The 23,717-nt window shown below is 40.2% G+C and overlaps 1 protein-coding gene across 1 annotated transcript in view; it reads right to left on the reverse strand.

The window, feature by feature from the left end:
• LOC120485518 (uncharacterized) overlaps positions 1–23,717 on the reverse strand; it is a 68,567-nt gene that overhangs the window by 41,919 nt on the left and 2,931 nt on the right. Inside the window, exons 2-5 of the mRNA XM_089128894.1 lie at positions 21,145–21,526; positions 15,467–17,359; positions 11,580–11,753; positions 4,394–4,567 (exon numbers count right to left, since the gene is read on the reverse strand). Of these exons, the coding sequence (XP_088985020.1) occupies positions 4,394–4,567; positions 11,580–11,753; positions 15,467–17,359; positions 21,145–21,473 (2,570 nt within the window). The 5' untranslated portion in view covers positions 21,474–21,526. The remainder of the gene's footprint in view (positions 1–4,393; positions 4,568–11,579; positions 11,754–15,466; positions 17,360–21,144; positions 21,527–23,717) is intronic.

Raw genomic sequence — 23,717 nt, forward strand, 5'->3', positions numbered from 1 at the left:
AAACATGTCTTAAAAATTCTAAATCAATATATTGTTTTATCTGAATGAGTACGCAAGATGATTTTCACATAGTTTTTAAGCAAATATTCTAGGCTATGTGATACAATTTTCTTGACTGCTCTCTCGACTGGGCGAGAATAAGCCAGTCGTTGAGGTAGTTGAGAATGCGAACATTGCTGCAAACCAATCTTGGGGACGGATGCACTTGAAAAATTGTTTCTTCGTAAGCATCTCGAATGGCAGCCAGTGAAGGGACTGGTTCAGAACACGCAGGTCCAAGATTGGCCGTAATACCATTTTGACACTCTTTAATGCATGTGACAGATCACTATAGCCACATATCTGTTTAAGAGGAAACATGGAGCGCACCTGAACTGATGATCTCTTTATCTCTGCACTTGAAGTGATAGCTGTTCTTGTCATGAACGCTACCTCTGAAATTCCTCCCGTCTGCCACCTGAGGTCTCCCTCACCCGAGTATTAGTACTTAAACTTCAAACCTCAGAACTCACATACCTGGACTGATTGCACAAATATTTGTTCTCCATTTTATGCACTATTTAAGCACTGAGCACGCTAAGCAAAGTGTGAAGTCTTTTTTTTGCCATGGCTAACATTTCTGAGCTTTTTTTTTTTTCAATTAATCTATTTCGAGATCTCTCATTTACTCTCAGAAACCAAACAGATTCTCTAATTCCCTTCACCAAACAAACTTATTGAAAAGGGTGTATGCGTTTCACCCTTTCACAGGTATGTTTAAAGGGGTGGTTTACTGCTTTTTTTCTTTACATGATTGTGTTTATGGGGTGCAATATAACATGTATTCGTGGTTTTTCTTTTTTTATGTCTTATTTTTCATAAATTTCACCTTTATTGTAAGCCGCGTTCTCCTCTGTCATTTGATAGACCGAGTTCCTGAGTCTATGAAACCACTCCATCAGAAACAGGCAGTGGGCTCAGATTGGTTAGTTTGGGCCGGTGTGTTGTGATTGGCTAAACTGAGTAGTGCACGTTGTCCGGAAAATTCACGCCCATTACCTTTAAGGGCAAAGTTGCATGTGTTGTTCCTGTCAAATGTAAATAATGGTGTCAATACTGCCATATCAGTATGTGCCAGAATCAGACCCAGAAAGCGGCGATGAAGAAAGGAAAGCAAAACCTCACCACACATGGCTCTTACAAACCGCTTCTGAATGGTAATTTGCCTATTTTTTTTTTTACTTTATACATGTTTGTCTTACACAAAATAGCATCAAACTAACTGGCTACTATATACCAAAACAGTGTTGGCACTGGTTTACGTTCTTGATCGGATAAAAAAATAACACCATAAAGTTACATGAAAAATACATTTACAACATTAGTACATATACAAAATTCAGGTCCATAATGTTTGAATGCGTTTGTTGTAGACACAAAATAGCATAACTAGTAGCCTAGTGGCTATAAAGCCAGCGCTGGCATTTGATAAAACTAAAACATTACGTCTGGAATTATACATGCAAATACATTTAAATTGATTAAGTCTTAGCCTACTTACAGGTTGTGGCCCAACAACTGCTGCCTCTGGTTTTAAAGTTGGAACTGCTTCATGTTTTAGTAATAGTTTCTTGTTGAATACGGTGTTGAATTCGTGGAGATTCTGGAAGCTGTCTTCCGTAAAATGCGCAGCACAGGGAGCTAAATTACGATCGTCATTTTCAGGATCATAATCAAACATAAATTGTATCCATTGTTGACGAAGTACATGTACGTGGGAAGCTCGAAACACAGAAGACCTGACAGCTGGTGAAGTCCCAATCGATTCGTTTTTGTAGTCATTAAACTTCCTGATTTTTGAAAAAACGATATATCTGCTTACTAGGGCTGTTTTCGACTAAGGATTTTCATAGTCGAATCTGATTCGTTAGATTTTGCCGTAGTCGACTGATAGTCAAACTTTTTTTTTTTAGATAGGTCTAGCAGCTATATTTTTTTTCCATTTCAAACAAAAGAGATGGACATATGCGCATAAAGCTGTCACAAAGAACAAATATAGCAAGGAGACATTTTAATTGTTTATTAATAAAGATGAAGTTGACGATGCTCGCGATCTTCGCATAGTGCATGCGCCAGAGAGAAATGCACAGTTCATTTCATAAGCAGAGAGCATTACGTTTTCTTTCGTTTTGAATCGTTGTATTTACAAGTAGACATGTCAATATAGAAATATGTTTCAGGTCTGTGGAGTAGACTATACTTGTACGCTGGCTGAGTTGCGGTAGCTATATTTATGAGACGAGCTCCAGTTCACACATCGGTGCCCCGTGCCTCCGTGCCTTGATTATCAGTAATTGTCAGTATCAGTAATTCAGAGCGCTCGTGTCTGTCAGAGAACTGTCACATCTGTAACAATGTTTTTTCCTCTGTGAACACGAAAAATAATATTTTATGTTTTGTGGAGAGCCAACCCTTCCTCATCTGATTTGAGCAGTGTAATTCACAGAATGAATGCTTGTCTATTTCAGGCTAAATATAAATCGCATGTATAGGCTACCGTATTTTCCGCACTTTAAGGTGCACCGGATTATAAGGCGCATAAGATACTTCAGTCAAACGTTTGCATCCAGATGTGCTGGGAATGTAGCAAGTGCGCGGCTTCGGAGGTGAGGCGTTTATTAATGTGAGCGCGCTGGGGCGGGCACGTAACTTACATTCGCAGCCTGACTCATATGAGTATTCAATGTGCGGCGGCTCGCTGACAGCGACGGCTGGCTGTTTTGAATGAGACGACCCGGTTACTGTGAACGGGGAGCGCTTGATGAATATTCTGTGACGCGCGAGCAGCGCCGGGGACAGTGTGTCTGTTCGTGCGTCTGTTTGTGTATCTGTTAAGAGTGAGCGCTCGTGAGCGGTAGACACACATAACCTGATTTATATGAGGTTGAACTGGCCGTGTAGTATTCGACTATAACGTTCATAGTCGAATCAGACCTCTCTAAATCGAATCGTCGAATCCTCGACTATTAGAAGTCAGCCCTACTGCTTACATTTAACTTTCAGCGCTGCAACTTTGCAGATACTATTCATGCACCAACAGCAACATTACACACCATTTAAAATGAAAAAAAGTGAAATCGCAATCAACCCCCCCTTTAAAATATTCTAACTGACCCCCTGGCGTGAGTTTTTCAAGGCGAACGTTTTTTAGAACTTGCCACTTTAATGTTTCCATGGTGACGCGTCATTGCTTGTCACGTGACACAGCACAACCACAACACAGCGCTGTCAATGAATGATGATCTGCCTTTATGTAATTTTTTCTTTTTTATTAAAAATATTCACAAATGTATTAGCTATAGCATGAAACACTGATATTCCGATTGTCAAATATGTGCAAGTGGATGGGTTTTGTTGTGGGTTTTGTGCATCTTTATAACGATCGTGTTAGTTGAGCACTGAGTGCGTCCGTCTCTGGCTCAGCACTAGCCAGCGCGCGAGAGCTCGTTTGAATTTAGCAGTTGATCACGTGATGCACTGACCGTTCTAATCACACCGGTGTTATCGTATGCGTGAAAGGGTTAAGAAAGAAAAGCTCTAATTGGAGGAATTTGGGCTCTTGGCATCTGGAAACACAAGCATTAAAAAGTTATTGGAGGATTGTTATAAATGCGCAATATTGAAAATATCAAATTAAATTTAAAAAATGTTTTCAGGATAAATAATCAGTGGGTCTGCACAATTGAGAGAAGACGAAACCGTGATCACGATTAAAAATGTTTTCTCACAGTTTTTAATAAATGTGAGAAGTGAAACTGTTTGAAGGCAAAAGCTTGGATCGGTGAAAAGAAAACAAAAACAGTCTGAAAATTGCTTTCAAAACATCAATTGTGGCTGTTCATGTTTATGTCTAGCATTGTTGTTGATATTTAACATTATAGTAATGAATAATATGACATCTTTTGAAATGGCATGCTGTTATAATAACATTTCTCTGTCCTGTGATGGGGATTTACTTTTTTTTTTTTTAAATTGACTGTAAAATAAAGTTTAAAAATATATTTGTAAAATAACCTAACCTAAGATGTAAATCTTACACATGCGCCGTGTCATAAATGGGTTCACTGACATGTTCGAGAAGGTTATCTGTTTGGGTGATCGCTGTAAGATGGAGGTCTCTTAAAGAGTATGTTGGGAAATTAAGTTCCAGTACTACGTCTTTGTGAGGTTTCTATGGCTTCTATAGTAGAGTCTATAAATTATTTTCTCAACACATTCTCACTAACAACTCATCTGGATGCTTTATCGGGACTGCTTGGTGTTACTTTTTAACACACTGGGTAACCCTTCAATGTTCAAAAACTCTCAGTGTCACATTCACACCAGACAGGATGATTCTTACTGATCCACTTACTTGAGTTTGTCCAGTGTGCAGTCTGGATGCTTCATTATATCAGAGAGCAGCTTCACTCCTGAATCTCCAGGGTGATTGTAGCTCAGATCCAGCTCTCTCAGGTGTGAAGGGTTTGAACTCAGAGCTGAAGCCAGAGCAGCACAACCTTCCTCTGTCACCAAACACTGAGATAATCTACAACAACAGGAAGTGTTAATGTTAGTTTTCTCTTTTTTAGAGAGAGAATTTTACAGAAACAACACAGCTCTTCAACCCATCAATTATCTTTACAAGGACATCTGATTGATTGCAAATAGTGATGTTGAGATTACCCAATTTCAAACTTGACCGTGATTACAATGGTCACGTTATTCAACAGTAATAATTTGGATGCTATGGTTAAAAAAAATCAAACATTAAAATGAGTCTTTCAGACTTGTATGTGTCGTGCCCTCTGTCTGGATACTCTTTGAGGCTGTTACTATTGAGTTATTTGTCTAGGTAAGGCAGGGTGCGTGCAAAACATGGATTTCCAGCGCATGTGAAACTCTCAAATTGAAAACATGGTGGAACAATGCAATCTCCTGGACTTGTATTTGCTGTAGAAGCAAATTAAATACGCTATTGGGGCATTTTGGCAATCATACATGATTCAGGGTAATTAAAGGCAGGTATGCAATTTCCAAAACATGCAGATGAAAAGTGTCAGCAAAAGTGGCGAACACATCTAATATGTAGAGCACCTGTGGGATCACCACCATACACACCCAGATGATGGTAATAATTTTAAAAACATAATAAAATAGCCTGTTACTTACTCCTACACAGCAAATTTCAGGAGTTGAAAAATCATGAGTTAGGCAAAAAAGTGTGAAAGAGTTAATTTTTTAGAGTTATTTTTTTAACTACGACTACGGTTTGTGTTATTGGATAGTACTCCCCGGCTGTGTTGTATTTTGGAGTTCATTCATTGGTGTTCAGGAGCGTGTTTTAACACTACACCTGGAGTTATTTTTGAGAAGTGCGCCACGACACGACCCTGCAGCTGCACAAAGGAATAATGGACTTATGTGCTTCATCGTGAGGTAGGTAAAAGTGTAAATAAAACTATTTACAAAATGTTCTATATTTTCTGACAAACAGGTTTGGTCATCGCGTAGCTGTTACGTTACTAGCTAGTTATACTGTTTACTAACGTCAACGACCATGACAAACTTGCCGTTGAACGTATGTTTAACTTACTTGTTTCAAATTTTGAAATGGCTATTTGCGTGGGTTTTTTGTCGATGCAAACGAGTTAACATTAGCTAACCGTCTTTCTATTAACCGTGTTTCTAAAAAAGGGGTGTTTTGCCGTAAAATGGATGCATCAATGCATTACAGGCATAAAATTGCAGGGTCTAATGTTACCCTGGATAATAAGATATAGCTGTGCTGTGCTGTGTAGGCCTGCAATGATTTGAATTGTAACAGCTATGTAACGTTAGGCTACGTATTAGTGGTGACCCACGATGTGCGTGATTTTCAGCTTTTTTGCATTCTCAATGAATGGTGCTAGATATTATGCCTCATACTGTTGTTTTTGTGATCTTCAGGTGACTGTCCTGAAGCAAGCGGTTGAAGGTTACTCCTCCTCAAGTCTGAACCAAATGGATTTGCTCAAATAAAGGCAGTAAATCAAGAGTATGGTGTTCAGTGTAGTAATTTCCACACAAAACATTATATTATGTTAAATAAATGTTAACTCTAAGAAGTGTTAAACGAAATATTTTTTTAAGTGTTACTTTTTAACACTGGTAATGAGTTCATATAATTAATTTTAGAGTTACATTTACTCTCTGTAGGATTAGTATTTTAACTCCATTTTAACTCTGAAAAAAGTGTTAAAAATTCAACTCTTATTTTAACTCTGCGCTGGAGTCTAATTGACGGTCTCACATGTACACTCAGATTGAGTTGATTTTAACTAACAGGGAGTTTATTCCAAAAACCAGAATTTGCTGTGTATCCAATAATCACAATTATTTAAACACACTTTATTTTAATAAGAACACGGTTTTAACTTCAAATTAAAACAATAAAAACCATTTTGAATTTATGAACACACATGCATAAGTATCGGTCAATATACATTAAGTGTACATTTGACAGATTAAAATCACACTTATAAAGTAATTAACATTTGAATTAGGCAGAAATGGCATTTACTTGTTCACATAAGATGATTCCGAATATACATATTTGGTATAAAAAGCTACTGTTTACACAAACATTCGCTTTCGCAGAGCCGCAGGTCTTCCTAGCATGTGTTTATCTTATACTACTCGGTGACTAATCGTAATTAGTAATTCAAATCAGATGAATAGACACTTGCTTTTAGTCTATAGGTGCATTTCCATAACAGATTTGTGCAAAACTTTTGCGATATTTTGATTATTCTGATTATTTATCCCAAAAATCATGGCAACGCACCTTATATGACAGCCATGCACTGCACTAGACATTATTATTATTAATGGAAAGAGACGTGGTGTGTTATCCAAGCATTAATGGCAGGGAAAGACACAAAGAAATTAGAAAATACTTTTATTCATCAAGGATAAGTTAAATTGATCAAAAGTTACAGTAAAGACATGTATAATGTTAGAAAAGATTATATTTTAAATAAATGCTGTTCTTTTGAACTTTCTATTCATCATAGAATTTGGGGGGGGGGGGGGGGGGGGTGGTACACGATGTCACAGTCCTCCGTCTGCACCAGTCTGTCTTGTCATCAGCACTACACTTCCCAGGATCCTTTTGTCTCCTCTCCTGAACTCACTCCCTCATCAGCCACCTGTTCCTCATTTTTGATCATCTGTTTCACCTGTTTTCACTCCATTATGTTTGATTAATCTGTGTATTTAGTTCCCTCAGTTTCATTCAGTCTTTGTCGGTCGTTGTCTATGTTAGCCTGTGTTGCACCCATGTTCCTGTCTGCCTGCCTGTTTTGTATATTAAAAGTGATCAACGCTATCTGGACTCCTCTGGTTCCTCTACCAGCACCACACCCTGACAGAACGACCCTACGAAAAATGGACCCTTTCGTAGGGGTCCAATTGCTCTCTTTAGAGCAAATGGACCGGTCTCTGGAGGATCATCTGGCGGATTTCCTCCACCTCGCCTCCGCCACAACCTTCCCGGATGACTGCCTCTGCAGCTTTCTGTATGCCGGCCTCAACACCAGAGAGCAGAGAGCAGAGAGCCACCAGAGAGCAGTTGTCCAGGGAGGGTCCTCTGTGGGACTTTGCGGCCTATGTGGAGTGGGTGCTGGTGTCATGTCGATCTTCCTTCACCATGGACGACGGCACCAGCCCCACTCCAATGGCCGAGCCCTCTTCATCGCTGGTTCCGCCCAGCCCCGTCCAGCCAGAGACCGTCCAGCCTGAGCCCTCCTCTTCGCTGGTTCCGTCCAGCCCCGCCGAGCCCGAGCTCTCCTCTTCGCTGGTTCCGTCCAGCTCCGCCAAGCCCGAGCTCTCCTCTTCGCTGGTTTCGTCCAGCCGAGCCCGAGCTCTCCTCTTCGCTGGTTCCGTCCAGCCCCGCTGAGCCCGAGCTCTCCTCTTCGCTGGTTCCGTCCAGCCCGAGCTCTTCTCTTCGCTGGTTCTGTCCAGCCCCGCCGAGCCCGAGCTCTCCTCTTCGCTGGTTCCGTCCAGCCCCGCCGAGCCCGAGCTCTCCTCACTGCTGGTTCCGTCCAGCCCCGTCCAGCCAGAGACCGTCCAGACCGTCCAGCCAGAGACCGTCCAGCCAGAGACCGTCCAGCCAGAGACCGTCCAGCCAGAGACCGTCCAGCCAGAGACCGTCCAGCCAGAGACCGTCCAGCCAGCGCCAAAGACCGTCCAGCCAGCGCAAGCGACCGTCCAGCCAGCGCCAGGGACCGTCCAGCCAGCGCCAGGGACCGTCCCGCCAGAGCCCGGGACCGTCCCGCCAGAGCCCGAGACTGTCCAACCAGAGCCCGAGACCGTACAGCCTGAGCCAGAGACCAGGATCCCACCCAGCCTCCCTCTCCCACCTCATCCCGTCATTCATCTGTCAGCCCTTCTGTCTGCCAGCCCTCCTGACCCAGCCTGGTCGTTGGATTTCGCCTCAGTTTTCGCCTCCCGCCTCATCCACATGGACACTTCCTCGGCCCCCGGTCCCATCGGCTCCCCCGTGGCTCTTACCTCCCTCAGCTCCTCCATGGTCCCTCAGTCCACCAGCTCGGCCAGGCTCCCTCATCCCTCCGGATTCCCTTCGCTCCCTCGTCATCCTCACTTCACCTATGGACTTCCTTCCTCTGGCTCCGCCCCGTTATGTCACCCCTCCGGTTCAGTTGGACTCCTCACTCCCTCCAGTCACCCGTCAGCCCTCACTCCCTCTGCCCTCACCGTGTCCCTCTGTGCCCCTGTCGTCACCTTGGTCACCTGAGCCTGTGTTCTCACCATGGTCCCTTGGTCCCTCGTCAGCACTTTGTCTCGTCAGTCCCTCAGCTTCACCCTGGTCTCCTCTCTCACTTGCTCCGCCCCTGTCAGTCGGCCCCCTGGTGTTGTCAGCCCCGTCTCCTTCGGCTCCACCAGGGGTCCTCCCTCCATCTGCTCCGCCCTGGTCTCGCCCTCAGTCTGCTCCGCCCTGGTCTCGCCCTCAGTCTGCTCCGCCCTGGTCTCGCCCTCAGTCTGGTCCGCCCTGGTCTTGCCCTCAGCCTGCTCCGCCCTGGTCTTGCCCTCAGCCTGCTCCGCCCTGGTCTCACTTGCAGCCTGCTCCGCCCTGGTCTCGCTTGCAGCCTGCTCCGCCCTGGTCTCGCTTGCAGCCTGCTCCGCCCTGGTCTCGCCCTCAGCCTGCTCCGCCCTGGTCTCGCTTGCAGCCTGCTCCGCCCTGGTCTCGCTTGCAGCCTGCTCCGCCCTGGTCTCGCCCGCAGCCTGCTCCGCCCTGGTCTCGCCCTCAGCCTGCTCCGCCCTGGTCTCGCCCGCAGCCTGCGCCGCCCTGGTCTCGCCCTTAGCCTGCGCCGCCCTGGCCACGCCCTTAGCCTGCTCTGCCCTGGCCACGCCCTCAACCTGCTCCGCCCTGGCCACGCCCCGCTCAGCCCTCAGATCGTCCCCCCTCCTTCCTCTGTTCTGCGGTGTGAGGCCACGCCTTCCGGGAGGGGGGAGTTCTGTCAAAGTAGCCTGTGTTGCACCCGTGTTCCTGTCTGCCTGCCTGTTTTGTATATTAAAAGTGATCAACGCTATCTGGACTCCTCTGGTTCCTCTACCAGCACCACACCCTGACACACGACTGTTTTCAACATTGAAAATAATAATTTAATGTTTTTGAGCATAAAATCAGCATATTAGAATGATTTCTGAAGGATCATGTTACACTGAAAACTGATGTGTAATCAGCAACAGTAATGATGTTGAAAATTCAGCTTTCAAATTACATTTTAAAATACAATAAAATAGAAAACAGTCATTTTAAATTGTCATAGTATTTCACAATATTACTGTTTGTCATTTTTTTTCATCAAATAAAGCAGCCTTGGTGAGCATCTTACTGATCTAAAACTTTTAGTTTTTAGGTAGTGTATACACACACACACAAACGCACACACATATATATATGCATTCATATATATATATATATATATATATATATATACAAAGTATATTTATATATATATGTTGTTGTGTGGGGGTTGGGGTTAGTTATTGTGTGAGATTGAAACGTGTGTACTGTACACAGTACATTGTATTAATGTATTTGTCTGTGTTTTCTGATGAATGGTTTAGTCTATGATTAAGGTAGGATGAAGGGGTACATTAGCCATACTGAATTGAATCCCAATTCAGTCCAATTCCAATCCCAATTTTTTAGAAAAAAATAAATAAATTAAAAAAAAAAAGACTACACAGTCAAAATTCAATCTCTAGGCTATAATAAGAAAAATAACTATCTCTTTGGTTTCATTTTATGAAGTTAAAATTTACCGAACATTGCTGTAAATATAGTCGTTGCTACGTTATGGTTATGGGAGCAGTCTAATTCCCTCCTAAATCATTCATTTGTACATGCACAGCGTAATTATTTATATTTTATGTTGGTTGTCATGGTTGTAATCTGAACGGGCCACCACGGCAGACCTCTTTGCGTGATCACGGTAGGCTAATGGCTGAATCTGAATTTATAAGCAAGATCACGGGAATCAATAACCTAGTACAGCCCAGTTGTGCTAAAATAAATATCATGAGACGTCCATCATCAGATGAATGACATGGAAAAGTTAAGTTAGAGCCGCTAAAGCCAGTGCAACTACCAATGCGAACATGAACACAGGCTTTTCCCTCCAAAAATATAGCCTAAAAAACGTATCTAAGTTGTCACCTTGCCTCTCCAAATGCAACAATGACATTATCCAAATGCAATAAAAGCATAAAAAGTACTTGGATGTGTGTTTTATTTTAAATTTACCATTTAATAATGCAGTCGCTGTTGTCTGTCCATAGAAGAACATGACAGATTGAAGATTGTTTAACACACACAAGAGTGATAATCAGTTCAACACACAGAGTTATAGAAATTCTACTATTCTAACTGTACTGGTATTTACAATGTAGAACGCTGCTGATTAAATTATTTAACTTTAAACCTGTTGGTAGCTAGCTAGTTTTAAGTACTGATGTACCTGTATTTTCTTAATATATTTTTTTTGTAGTTTGAATATAGAGTGGCAATCTTTCATAATCAACTGTTGTTGTGGACTATATACTGGATGTATATTTTAGGTGGCTAATTGAAAAAAGTGCTATATTTTTTATTAGTTTAAGAAAAAAATAAAAATATCGGATAAATATCGGTATCAGCAAAAGATATTGCATTGGTATTGGTATCTGAAGTGAAAAAGTGTTATCGGGACATCCCTACATGGGACCATTCGGTGACTCTTTTTTAGCCTGATACGGTTTACTATTCACTCCCATTATGTGAATGGGTGTAAGCGGGTATTTATTTATTTTTTCTATAGTCCGAAAAAAGCAGGGCATACTGTATTAGAACAATAACAGGGTGGGTAAATTATTACTTAATTTTTGGGTGAACTATCCCAAAGTCAGTTGCATAGAATATTATAATATATTATATTATATTATATTATATTATATTATATTATATTATAGCTTACTGTTGTTTTGCACAGAGCAGTTGAACTCCCCTTAAATACCTTAATTTGTTGAGTTGACAGTTTGGACTCTTCAGTCCAGCACAGAGCAGCTTCACTCCTGAATCCAGCAGGTCATTGTTACTCAGGTCCAGCTCTCTCAGGGGGGAGTTTGATGATTGTAGAACTGAAGCCACAACTTCACACTGCTGATCACTGAGATTACAGTCTGTTAATCTGGAAAAAGAGAGGACCCTGATTTAAGGGCATGCCGGTGATCCCATCACATCCGCACAACTTCCTTGGTTAACCAACTTCAACATAAAAGATCATGCTGATTGATATTCTGGGTTTTTTGGACTCAAGATTAACCTATTAAAATAGACATGACTTCATATTTCATGAACATTATGTGTATAATCCTGCTTATCCTGACTAAACCAAACTGTGATACTTTTATTCTCATATTTTTATACTTTATTTTTTTTTTAATTATAATTTGTATTACTATGTTTCTTGTTGTATTTGTATATGTGTACTGGAAGCCTCAGCACCAAAACAAATTCCTTGTGTGTGCAACCACACTTGGCAATAAAGCCTTTTCTGACTGTGATAATGTTTTATTTATTTGTTTATACAATCCTTTAGTGAAAAAAAAGTATTGTTAGCTGAATAGTGTCATTTGAAATGATTTGTTTTAGTTTTGTTGGACTTTTGGCCTTATTTATTGATAGTACTGTGACATAAAGATGGGAGAGAAGGGAACAGGATCAGGAAGGGACCTTGAATCAGTCCAAATCTCTGTTATGTATTTTTCAATTTTATTTGTATTCCAATTTTCATGATACACATTTTTTAATGCTGCAATTAACCTCTGATTATAGAGGTTCTAACCCCTGCTTTTAACCCTGGGGAAAAAAAATCACATTTGTAAGTTAGAAGTGAGATTAGCACCACTTCTTAAATGAAGTAATGAAACTCTGGTCCGTACAAGGATTAGAGTCCTTTTGTGCTGTTAATCCCGCATCGCGGTGCCAAACTTGCACAGAGTGAAACGGTACAGTGTTAGAATGTTACAGCTAGATGCTTAGCAACGGACAACCAATCAAGTGCCTCGTGTTCACATGTGTTGGACAGTCACAAAAATTGTATTGTTTCAGTGTTTGATGGTAAACATTTTAATTTCTAAAGCTAGGTGTTCTAAACATTAGATCACTCACACCTTATTGTAAATGAAATGGTCACGGATAATAGTTTCGATGTACTTTGCCTTACTGAAACCTGGTTTAAACCAAATGCGTATTTCGGTCTAAATGAGTCTACTCCGCCAGGCTACTGTTATAAGCATGAGCCCTGTCTGATTGGTCGTGGCGGCGGTGTTGCAACAATCTATAGAGATATTCTAAATGTTACTCAGAAAAAAAGGTCACAGGTTTAATTCGTTTGAAGTACTTGTGCTAAATGTTACGCTCTTAGATGTAAGAAAGAAATCGCTATTATCTCTAGCCTTGGCTACTGTATATAGACCTCCAGGGCCATATGCTGAATTCTTAAAAGAGTTTGCAGACTTCCTCTCAGATCTATTGGTCAATAACGATAAAGCAATAATTGTTGGAGATTTTAACATACATGTAGATAATACAAATGATGCGTTAGGGGCTATGTTTACAGATTTATTGAACTCTTTGGAGTCCAAGTAAAACTTCAGTGGTCCCACTCATCGTCTAAAGGCCTGTTTACACCGGGACGAATTTTGCACGCGATATTCGTCGACGTTTAACGCCTCGGGACTAAACAATGGGCGCCAATGTGAGTGTTCACACCGACGCAAAAAACGCCACGCGTAAAAGCGTCGTTTTTAAAAAAAGTGCCTCGGGTTCGTTTTTTTCGTTTGACACGCCGTGTCAAAACCTATCCGACCAACGAGATTGGCGGATTTGCTCACGTGTCTGGTACTTCTGAAGTTACAGTAAAACACAACTTGGGGGCACTCAAACACAAAACGGTCTTGCCGGTGAGCACACATACGGTGAAGAAGAGATAGCCTTCAAGGCAAGATAGAGCTGGTAAGTCCCGCCAACCCGTATAACTCCGAATGGACCTCTAGATTGAAAAAGCGTCAATGCAAGTGAATGAGAGAAAATAATTATTTTCTGATCCCGTTTGAATTGTGCCATGAATGTAACATATGTTGTCTGTGAATTTTTTATATAATTTCTCATGTAAGGAGTTTGACAGTATATTGTATGATTCTTTGGCTAGCAGTTGTGGAATAGACATAACGAGAAAGACTACACGTTGCATATGTGACGTCGCCGCATAACACATTTTCCCTCCACAAATCACGGTTTTCACCACGCTCAACTAGTTTGTCCTCTCCCTGAAAGAAGGCGGTGAAGTGCACCAAAGACACAGGCATGTTTAGCGGGATCCATGTGCTAGTGGGGGTGATGTATGTCAAACACGTCGAAAGAGTTGTAGTCCACAAAGTGCTCTAACAAAAAGTCTGACCGTATTAAAAAATTCTACCCGCTAAATTGTAGCATTCTTTACACGAAAAATTATTAAAAAAATTCACAGACAACATATGTTACATTCATTGCACAATTCAAACGGGATTAGAAAATAATTATTTTCTCTCATTCACTTGCATTGACGATTTTTCAACCTAGAGGTCCAGCGGGGCTAGCGGAAGGGGCAGGACTTACCAGCTCTATAACTATGGGCAAGATGAATGTTGAGCTGCTGGTCTCGGAGCATAAAGAGCTATATGATAATATTTATATTAGAATTTCTGTAATAATAGTATAGTATAGGGTGACCGACAGTCCTGTTTTCCCGGGACATGTGTAACGGTCACTTTGTGCTTTATAGAAATCTGAGTTGAGATGAGAACTGCGCATAGTGTGCGTAGTGTCAGTTAGATTTTGACAAGTGAGGAGATAACCGCTCCGCCGACTCTTTGTATTCTTTCTTTTATTTTATTTTTCTATTCAAAGCAATGATGTCACTGATCATTACATGGTGACTTGCATAATACGTACTGCTGAAATTTGTCATGTTGCGCCACGTTATAGACCAGGCAGAACAATCCTTCCAACCACTATAGATGGATTCTCAAATAGCTTACCTGATCTATCTCAGCTGCTAAATGAACCCAAACAAACAGATGAATTAGAGGAAATGACTAGCAGTTTAAGCTCCATTTTCTCTAGCACATTAGATATCGTTGCACCAATTAGATTAAGAAAGGTTTGAGAGGAAACTAAAGCACCATCGTACAACAATGCTATCCCTGTTATCAAGAGAGAAACTCGCAACTTAGAGCGTAAATGGAAACAAACTAATTTAGAGGTCTTTAGAATCGCGTGGAAAGACAGTATGTCACGTTATAAAAAGCATCCAAGCCACATAACGTTTTCAGTGCTCTTATCATGGTTACAGTACCATAGCATTAAGGCCCGGACTACTAGACTCAGAGACAGTTTTTGGTCAAGCCTATTCCTGGAGTACCCACAGCACATTTTCAAATTCAACTCATCAGCTAGTAAGTAAAGACTCTAATGTGTTAAGTGTGTAAGTGAGACCTCTAATGTGTTAGATAAGAGAGATATCAAAAATGGACAGTACTGGGATACTCCAGGACCAGGGTTGGGAACGACTGACCTAAATCAAGATGTTTCTTATTTTAATACATCCTCACCGCAACTTTTAAAAGTGTGACTTTAACAGGAAAATTTGTATATTTTTCTTAAAATGCTTAATCCTTATCCAGTTACTTATGAACTATGGAAAAGTCATGCAAATTCATTGGTTGAAAAGACTGTAGATTTCAATTAAAATTAAAAAAAATTAATATTTGAATCTGTAGACACTTGAAATTTATGTAAATGAAAAAGTCTACGTGAGAGGTATTATGTTCATATTTCAAATCATATTTTCACACTCACAGAGCTTTTCTGCAGTTCCTCAGAGCAGGTAACAGTCTCCTTTGACTCTCCTTTGATGATCTGATGCAATAGTTTTTAAGGTCAAACTCATCCATCACCTCCTCTGACATCAGGATCATGTTTGCCAAAGTTGAACATTGTGCTAGAGAAAGTTTGTCATTTGTTTTAGATTGTAAATCTGCCTGCATTTCTTCAACAAAAGAAATATCCCTCATCTCAATCAAGCAGTGTGACACAATCATCCATCTTTCAGGACTGACATTGTCTTCTGTGTTCAGTGTATTTTTAAGGTTTTGGATTATTTTCTTGCTGCTCTCTGGGTTGTTCTCTGTGTGAGTCAGCACATCCTGTAAGAGTCTCTGGTTGGATTCCAGTGAGATGCCATGAAGGAATCGAAGGAAAAGATCCAGGTGTCCATTTTTACTTCTCAAGGCTTTATTCATTGCTTCCTTCAGAAACACATCCAGAGGAACATTTGCTGTCAGGAACATTATCAGACTGTTTTTGCTTAAATAACAGAACAACACATACAGTGCTGCAAAAAACTCCTGAAAGCTGAGATGTACAAAGCTGTAAATCTTCCTGTGATAAATCACAGATTCCTCCCTAAAGATCTCAGTGCAAATCCCAGAATACACTGAGGCGTCAGTGACGTCTATGCCGCTCTCAATCAGGTCCTCCTCATAGAACATCACATTGCCCTTCATCAGCTGATTGAAAGCCAGTTCAGCAAGTTTCACAATCACGTCTCTGTTGGACTGCAGGAGTTTCTCTGGATCTCTCTCTTCATACTTCTGGTTCCTCATATGAGTTTGAATGAGGAGGAAGTGTATGTACATTTCAGTCAGAGTTTGAGGGATTTCTGCACTGAGATCTTGTTTCAGGATGTTTTGAAGCACAGTGGCTGAGATCCAGCAGAAGACGGGTATGTGACACATGATGTGGAGGCTTCTTGCTCTTCTAATGTGAGAGATGATTCTGCTGACTTGATGTTCATCACTGATTCTCTTCCTGAAATATTCCTCCTTCTGAGGCTCATTGAATCCCTGAATTTCTGTCACACGGTTGATGTATTTGGAGGGGATCTGATTGGCTGCTGCTGGTCTGGTGGTGATCCAGATGAGAGCTGAGGGAAGCAGATCTCCTTTCATGAGGTTTGACATCAACACACCCACAGATGAAGACTCAGTCACATCAGAAACTTTCTCACTGTCTGAAAACATCAGTGTCAATCTGCTTTCATCCAGACCATCAAAGATGAACACAACTGTACATTCATCATACATCTCTGAGTCCAGATCTCGAAGTTCAGGATGAAAGTCCAGCAGAAGTCTGTGAAGACTGTACTGATGATCTTTAATCAAGTTCAGCTCTCTAAATGGAAGCACAAACATGAAATCTACATCCTGATTGGCTTTTCCCTCGGCCCAGTCCAGAATGAACTTCTGCACAGAGACGGTTTTCCCGATTCCAGCGATGCCTTTAGTAAGAACAGTCTTGATTTTGTCTTTCTTCTCTCTTCTCTTCTCCTCATATCCTGGTTCAGGTGAAGGATCAAAGATGTCATTAAAGTTGATTGGAGTGTCTTGTAGGTTCTTGTAACTTTTCTCCATCTGTAGCACCTCATGTTCTTCATTCACTCCTTCACTCTCTCCCTCTATGATGTACAGCTGTGTGTAAATCCTGTTCAGGAGAGTCTGATTCTCTTGTAGTTTGATTCCCTCAAATAATCTCTCATACTTGTTCTTCATGCTGGTTTTGTGCTGGTCTTTGACTCTCTGCAGATCATCATCCACTGGCTGGTGAGAATCGAGCTGCAGGGCTGCTTCTGTGTCATGATGACTCATGTGTTTCTGACAGGACACATCTCTGATCTGCTCAGTTCTCCCACCACTGGAAACACATTAAGGTGAAGAGACGCAAACATTTTTGTTAAAATAAAAATATTTAAATATGTCTGATATGTAGAAAAAGGTGTTTTATCCTTTACCACAGATTTCTATTTATTGTGGCCAACTGACTTCCTAATATCCCACATGTAGATCCTCAAGGTTCTGTTCTCGCACTGATATTGATTACCCATGTTTCCAACAAACTGTAAATAATTTATGAACAATAGGCATTTGGGCCAGATAATGACCTGCATATCAAAAGTAATGAGACATCGATATTTCAGTAGTCAAAATGTTCAGAAAAAGATAAAGACGGCTAAATTCTTGTTTTAGCAGAAACCATTATTTTAAAATATCACAGAAACACAGACACGAAGAAAAAGCAGTGTTCATGTGAAATGATTACATGTAATTGATTTACTTGTAAATGGTGACAGATGATGGATGATAATTAAATCAACAGTTATTCTGAATAATATGTAAAGTTTGCTGTTGAAGCTAAAGGCACAATAATTAAAGACAGGGCAGGTATTCCTGTCTTCAAACAACACGAACGCTGTCTTCCTCTCTCTCCATCGCAGATATTAATCAAATCAATTGACATGATAGTAAAAGGTCGGAAAATCGCAGTTTCACTTGGAGCATTTGGAGATTTTTAGAGATTAGAGACGCCAGGCCTATACTCAATGAACAACATCTCAACACTAAATTATAAAGGTCGGTCTCATATAGACGCCTGTCTCAAATACAAGCTGGTGCAGTTCGAAAATTTGGGAAAATAAAAGCGCAGGCTATTATTTGAAGTTTTACGGTAGGTTACATCAAAATTAGACTTCATAGGTAGAGTCAGTTAGAATTACCTCCTTAAAGAAACAACTGCATGTTCAATTTTGTATAGTGCATGTTTATGTAAAAAAAACAAACATGTTTTCTAATGTAAAAATAAATAATTTATTAAATAAATATTATTCTAAGATCAAGTCCCTCAAAATGACCACAGTTTCACTCTTTTTCTGAGGTAAATTCTTCCAGGATTATTTCTCACCGCGTGCCAAATTTTGGAGTTAAAGGCAGGGTGGGTAGAAATTTTCTAAAAAAAACCTTTTCCCAAATTTGTTTAAACGGTCTGTGTACACAGCAAAATCCTCAGTGTTGAATTAACACTTTAAAGTGTAAATTATATAAACTCTGAGCAGAGTGTTAAATGAACACTGAAGCCGTATTAAAGTTAATGAGATAATTAAGTGAATAATTGAGTGATGATTGAGCATTATTGAAGACACCTGATGTTAACAAGCAGAATCACTGAAGGAGAAAACCGTAATTTTAAAGTCACCATTATGGAGATCAGTGTTTGCTTTAGTTGGACTCTTGACCCTTAATTGATTAACTTTAGATTTTGTTTGGCTGTTGTACATGAGTTATAACAACCAGGTGAACAAATAGAAAAGGTGATCTGATGGTGATGGTTGTGTTTCAAAATAATCATTTAATTCACAATCATATGACCTGAATTCATATAGAGCCTAATTTCTGAGTTAGGTTTACTTTGCTAATTATAACAGCTGTGATCTTGTACAGTATAATATTTTTAACGTTTACAATGTATTCAAAGTCATTTCTTAAAAGCTTTTCTTATACAATTTTAAGACACACAGACATCAATAATTAGCCTGTGAATCTTAACAATGGTAACAATTATAAAACATGTTGCAGTGCATTCTGGGTGCCACCAATCAAAACTCTTTCATGGCTCCCATCATGCATTGCTGCATGAATAAATAATGAGCTTATGTTCACAGGTGATCTGTTTGTTCTGTTTGATAATGATTTTGGCCATAATCAAGCAGCCCTAGTAATATAATTAGAAACATTCTATAAACCCTCTGACACAAAAGTATAATTTCTAAATTATAATTACAAACAGAGCATTAAATAAATGAATTAATGTAAAATAGTGTTAATAAATTTACGTTTAGTTTTATGGTGAATTAGTCAATTAATTGGTATAAGCTAACTTTCAATTTTGTTTCTTTTTGTCAGTTATAGTTATTTTTTATTTAGGAGTAAGAATCATAACTACTAATCATTGATGTTTATGTGATATTTTGAGGAGCTACTTAGGATATTTTAACTGCAATGGACCACTAGTGGAAACTTTTTCCTTTTATTTACATTAAATAGAATTTCAGTGTAACACTTTATTTTTGCTTTTGTTGTTGCTTTTACTTTAGCAAATAAAATCATATGTGTTTTTTTTTTTCATCAAACGAGTCCTTTAAGTTTTTAAATCACCAAATGTAGTGATGCACGATATATCGGCCGCCGATATAACATCGGCCGATTTGGTCAATTTTTTACACATCGGTATCGTTCTGATGTCAAAATAGGGCCGATGTGAACAGGCCGATGATCATCCCTGTGTATTTGACGTGCGTGTTATGTGAGTGTGGGGGCGGGGATGTTTGTTTTTGCACAAGCGTATTAAAAGCGCAAGTGCGTTTAAACATCAAGCGCACGAAGACTGGAACTGGTGAGCTGTTTTCTGCCAGCCTTCCTTAATGCGTATTTTTGTCCCGCCAAAGCCATATTTGACCGGTAAGTGAAGTAGATGAGTGACTGCTGCGCTTGTTTAACTGAGGGAACAAGAGAGAGTGAAAGCACCGGTCACGCGCGCCGTCTTCAAAATGTCTTGCTTTCTCTCTCTTTCTCTCTCTCTCTCTCTTTCTCTCTCTCTCTCTCTCTCTCTCTCTCTCTCGCCCTCCCTCGCGCATGTTTATGAATTGAGTTGACTGAATATCTTTGAGAATACACGATGGTAAAAGGTCGAAAAACCGAAGTTTTTTTTCTTCTGAACTACTGGTTGTGAATTGTGCTAAAATAACGTTGCCTTATCTTCTCTGAAAAGCTTTCCACACATTTAGATCAGATGACATAACCACACTTTCAATAAACCAAAAAATCTACCTGGTGATGAAATGTTTTCTGTGTCGACTGTCAAAACCATAGACTGTAAAAATAGGTCGAGACAAATCTCGTGCCTGGTTTATCACACAACGTGTGCCGTGGTCCGTTAATGACACGTCCGATTCGCGAACTAATGACTCCTTTGAACCGATTCACTTTAATGAATGGTTAAAACAACTGATCTGTCCAACACTGAACTCAAGAGACATAAATCAGAAACACTTTACAATAGGGTTCCATTTATTAAAGTGTACATTTGTTAACATTCTATTAATATTAGTTTCTATGCGTATTTACTCCATGACAAAACTACCCCAGTCATTCTAGAATGATTCATTCTTTCCAAATAGAGCTAGGCCTATTCAAGTAATCTGGTGAAATTGTTTTTATATCACAATATATATCGCAGAAAAATAAAATATCACAATGTCAGTTTTTACCAATATCGTGCAGCCCTAATCCTCGCTATGTGTTTTCTATACAGGGATATCGACATCGGTAAATATCGGTATCGGCCATAACAGCAATGTTAATATCGGTTATCGCTATCGGCCAGAAATGTTCACATCGGTGCATCACTAACCAAATGGAGTTTGAATGTCACCTAGCGGCCAAATTGGCAACTGCGCCTAAAACTCCCAGATATTGATAGTTTGAGACAATTTTGACCAGTTGAGTTTGTATGTGTTTTTCCTTAGATCTGGAACGCGGTCATTCATAAAAGTATCGATCCTAATAAATTTAGGTATCATGAGGTTTTTCATTTCAGAGTATCACAATACTTTTTAAGTATCGGTGCACCGTGCAACACTAACTCACATCATGGAGTGTTTCCTCTTCATGGACACCCTGCTGGATCCTGAAGATTGTCCATCACTGAACACAGGGGGTTCACGCATGGATCTGTTACTCTTCATGGACACACAGCTGAATCCTGAAGATGGTCCATCACTGAACACAGGGGGTTCACGCATGGATCTGTTACTCTTCATGGACACACAGCTGAATCCTGAAGATGGTCCATCACTGAACACAGGGGGTTCACGCATGGATCTGTTACTCTTTATGGACACACAGCTGAATCCTGGAGATGCTGCTCTCTGAGTGTGATCAGATGCCTCCTCCTCTCTCTCCTCACACACACTCATTTTACAGGTTCAGTCCTCCTCTTCCTCCTTGATGTGACACTTTATTTAAAGGCCTGTATGTGGACACAGAGGACATGCACAAAACACAATTTAATTTTGGCACATTTTATTTAAATGGCATTTAATTCATTTTAACTTAACATCAACAGTTTTTCTCCAGTTAAGTGTTTGTTTGTAGAGCAAAATGTCTGACACGTCGGCCACACTTTCAAACACAGCAGCTTCGTTTAAACACTGGATTCACCTTAACTTTAATGACACTGCTGAACTCTTGCAGGTGTTTTTCATAATCTGTGTTTTCATCTTGCATTAAGCAAATATGTTATTTGTATGTTTATCCTATTAACCACACTTTCTCTCCCCAGTATTATTGAGTCACTCAACACACACACAGGCATCGATTCTGGTGGGGATGGGGAGTCATTTTGAACCAGCACAATTTTTTTTTGAAAACCTCGAGCTCAATTTAGCCGTTCTGCTGCTGCGCTGGTTACACGCTTCTCTGTTTATAACTCTGTAACAACTGTAACAATTGTAACATTGAGATACGTTCTTGGTTAGCACACCAAATGGAACTTGTTACTTTGATTGGAATCCCCCGAGTGGGAATCACACAAGATTGGGTAATGTCAGTAATCATATAGCGTTCATCTGTGTGACACATATTTTTGCTTTTTTAATCTTGGCAAAATTAGTAATGCAGAAGTGTGTTGTGTGTAGATATGGTCAATTGCTACTGGGAATTCAATCAGAATATTAGCATTTTCCCATTTCAACACGTAGCCTATGGTAGACCTGCCCTATTTTCCTTGGGACACTCTAAAACACTTAACGTAAAAGAGCTTTACGTGGTTTAATGTACCTAGGCTACAACGATCACCAAGTTTCTCTCTCATATTGCTCATCATAACCACTTAAAACTGTAAAAAAAAAAAAAATCTAACCAGGAATTTGTTGATCACTGATCATCATTTAGGTACATTACAGTAGGGCTGGTGTAAACGATTATTAACTAAACGATTAGTTGGGCGATTATTTTATCGATTAGTCGACTAATCTAATGACTAATTGGACGACTAATATAAAGAATATTTTTTCTGCTGCTCAATTAATAAAAAAACAATATCTCAAATAAATACTAGCATACTGAATCAAGATACTATAAGCTGGCTAACGTTAGTCTAATATTATGTATTTGAACACCATCATAACTCTACAACCGCTAAAACCGTGTTATTAAAATATTTTTTACAAACATTTTTTATCATAGAGAATGTTTAAATATTAATATCAGCTGAGGAGGGAAACGGAGTCGGAGTTCACCAACTGATCAGAGCGCGTGCTGACACGGAGTAAAGCCTTGTTTATACTCGACACGTCCGCACGAGCGTGAATGTGCGCGCGGCAAAAATGACCCGTTGGCTGCGCAAGACCAGGAAGACTCTGGCTGGCTGTGTGTACGCCTTTTTTTGTAACAACGCGCCCGGCGCCGCGTCCGGGGACGACTTCAAGCCGAATCTGCCCGAGCTTGTACGTCTCACCACACGGGCACCCAGTTTGCGCGTCTAAATTGCAATTTTTTTTCTTAAGGGTTTGTTTACTGTGTGTGATTCATTTAATGGATAGCACCCCAGACAGCAAACTGACATTGAATCAACGTGGAAACGACGTCTCTCATGACATTGAAACAACGTTGATTTTGCTCATCGAATTAACGTTGAACCAACGTCAGACGCGGCATTCTTCAAAGCTAAATGAAAATCGAAAATTGCTTTGCTTTCATAACGTTGAAACAACGCGTTGATTTCAAGTTGATTTTCCGTTAGTTTTGAAAGAATGACACGTCTGACGTTGGTTCAATGTTAATTCGATGAGCAAAACAATGTCAGATCAACGTTGTTTCGATGTCATATTTCCACGTTGATTCAATGTCAGTTTGCTATCTGGGACATTCACTTCTAGTTGTCTTCGTCCTCTATTCTGCAATGTTTCGGTCTCCCACGTGTGTGTGGCAAGCTGTACCGCCGGGAACATGCAAAAAATAAATAAATAAAGAAGCGTCGACGCAAAAATATGACGTCGACGCAATTTTGACGTCGAATCATCGACGTCATCGACGCGCCGCTACAGCACTACATTACAGCATGTTAAGCTTTTTCCTACAATAGCCTCAATGAAGCAGAAATGCTTAATGTCAGATGAGATAACATCCATAATAATTGGACTTTGGGTTCGATTTCTTTG

This window comes from Pimephales promelas, chromosome 3 (assembly GCF_988280905.1).
Source record: "Pimephales promelas chromosome 3, fPimPro1.hap1.1, whole genome shotgun sequence".
Taxonomy (NCBI): Eukaryota; Metazoa; Chordata; class Actinopteri; order Cypriniformes; family Leuciscidae; genus Pimephales; species Pimephales promelas.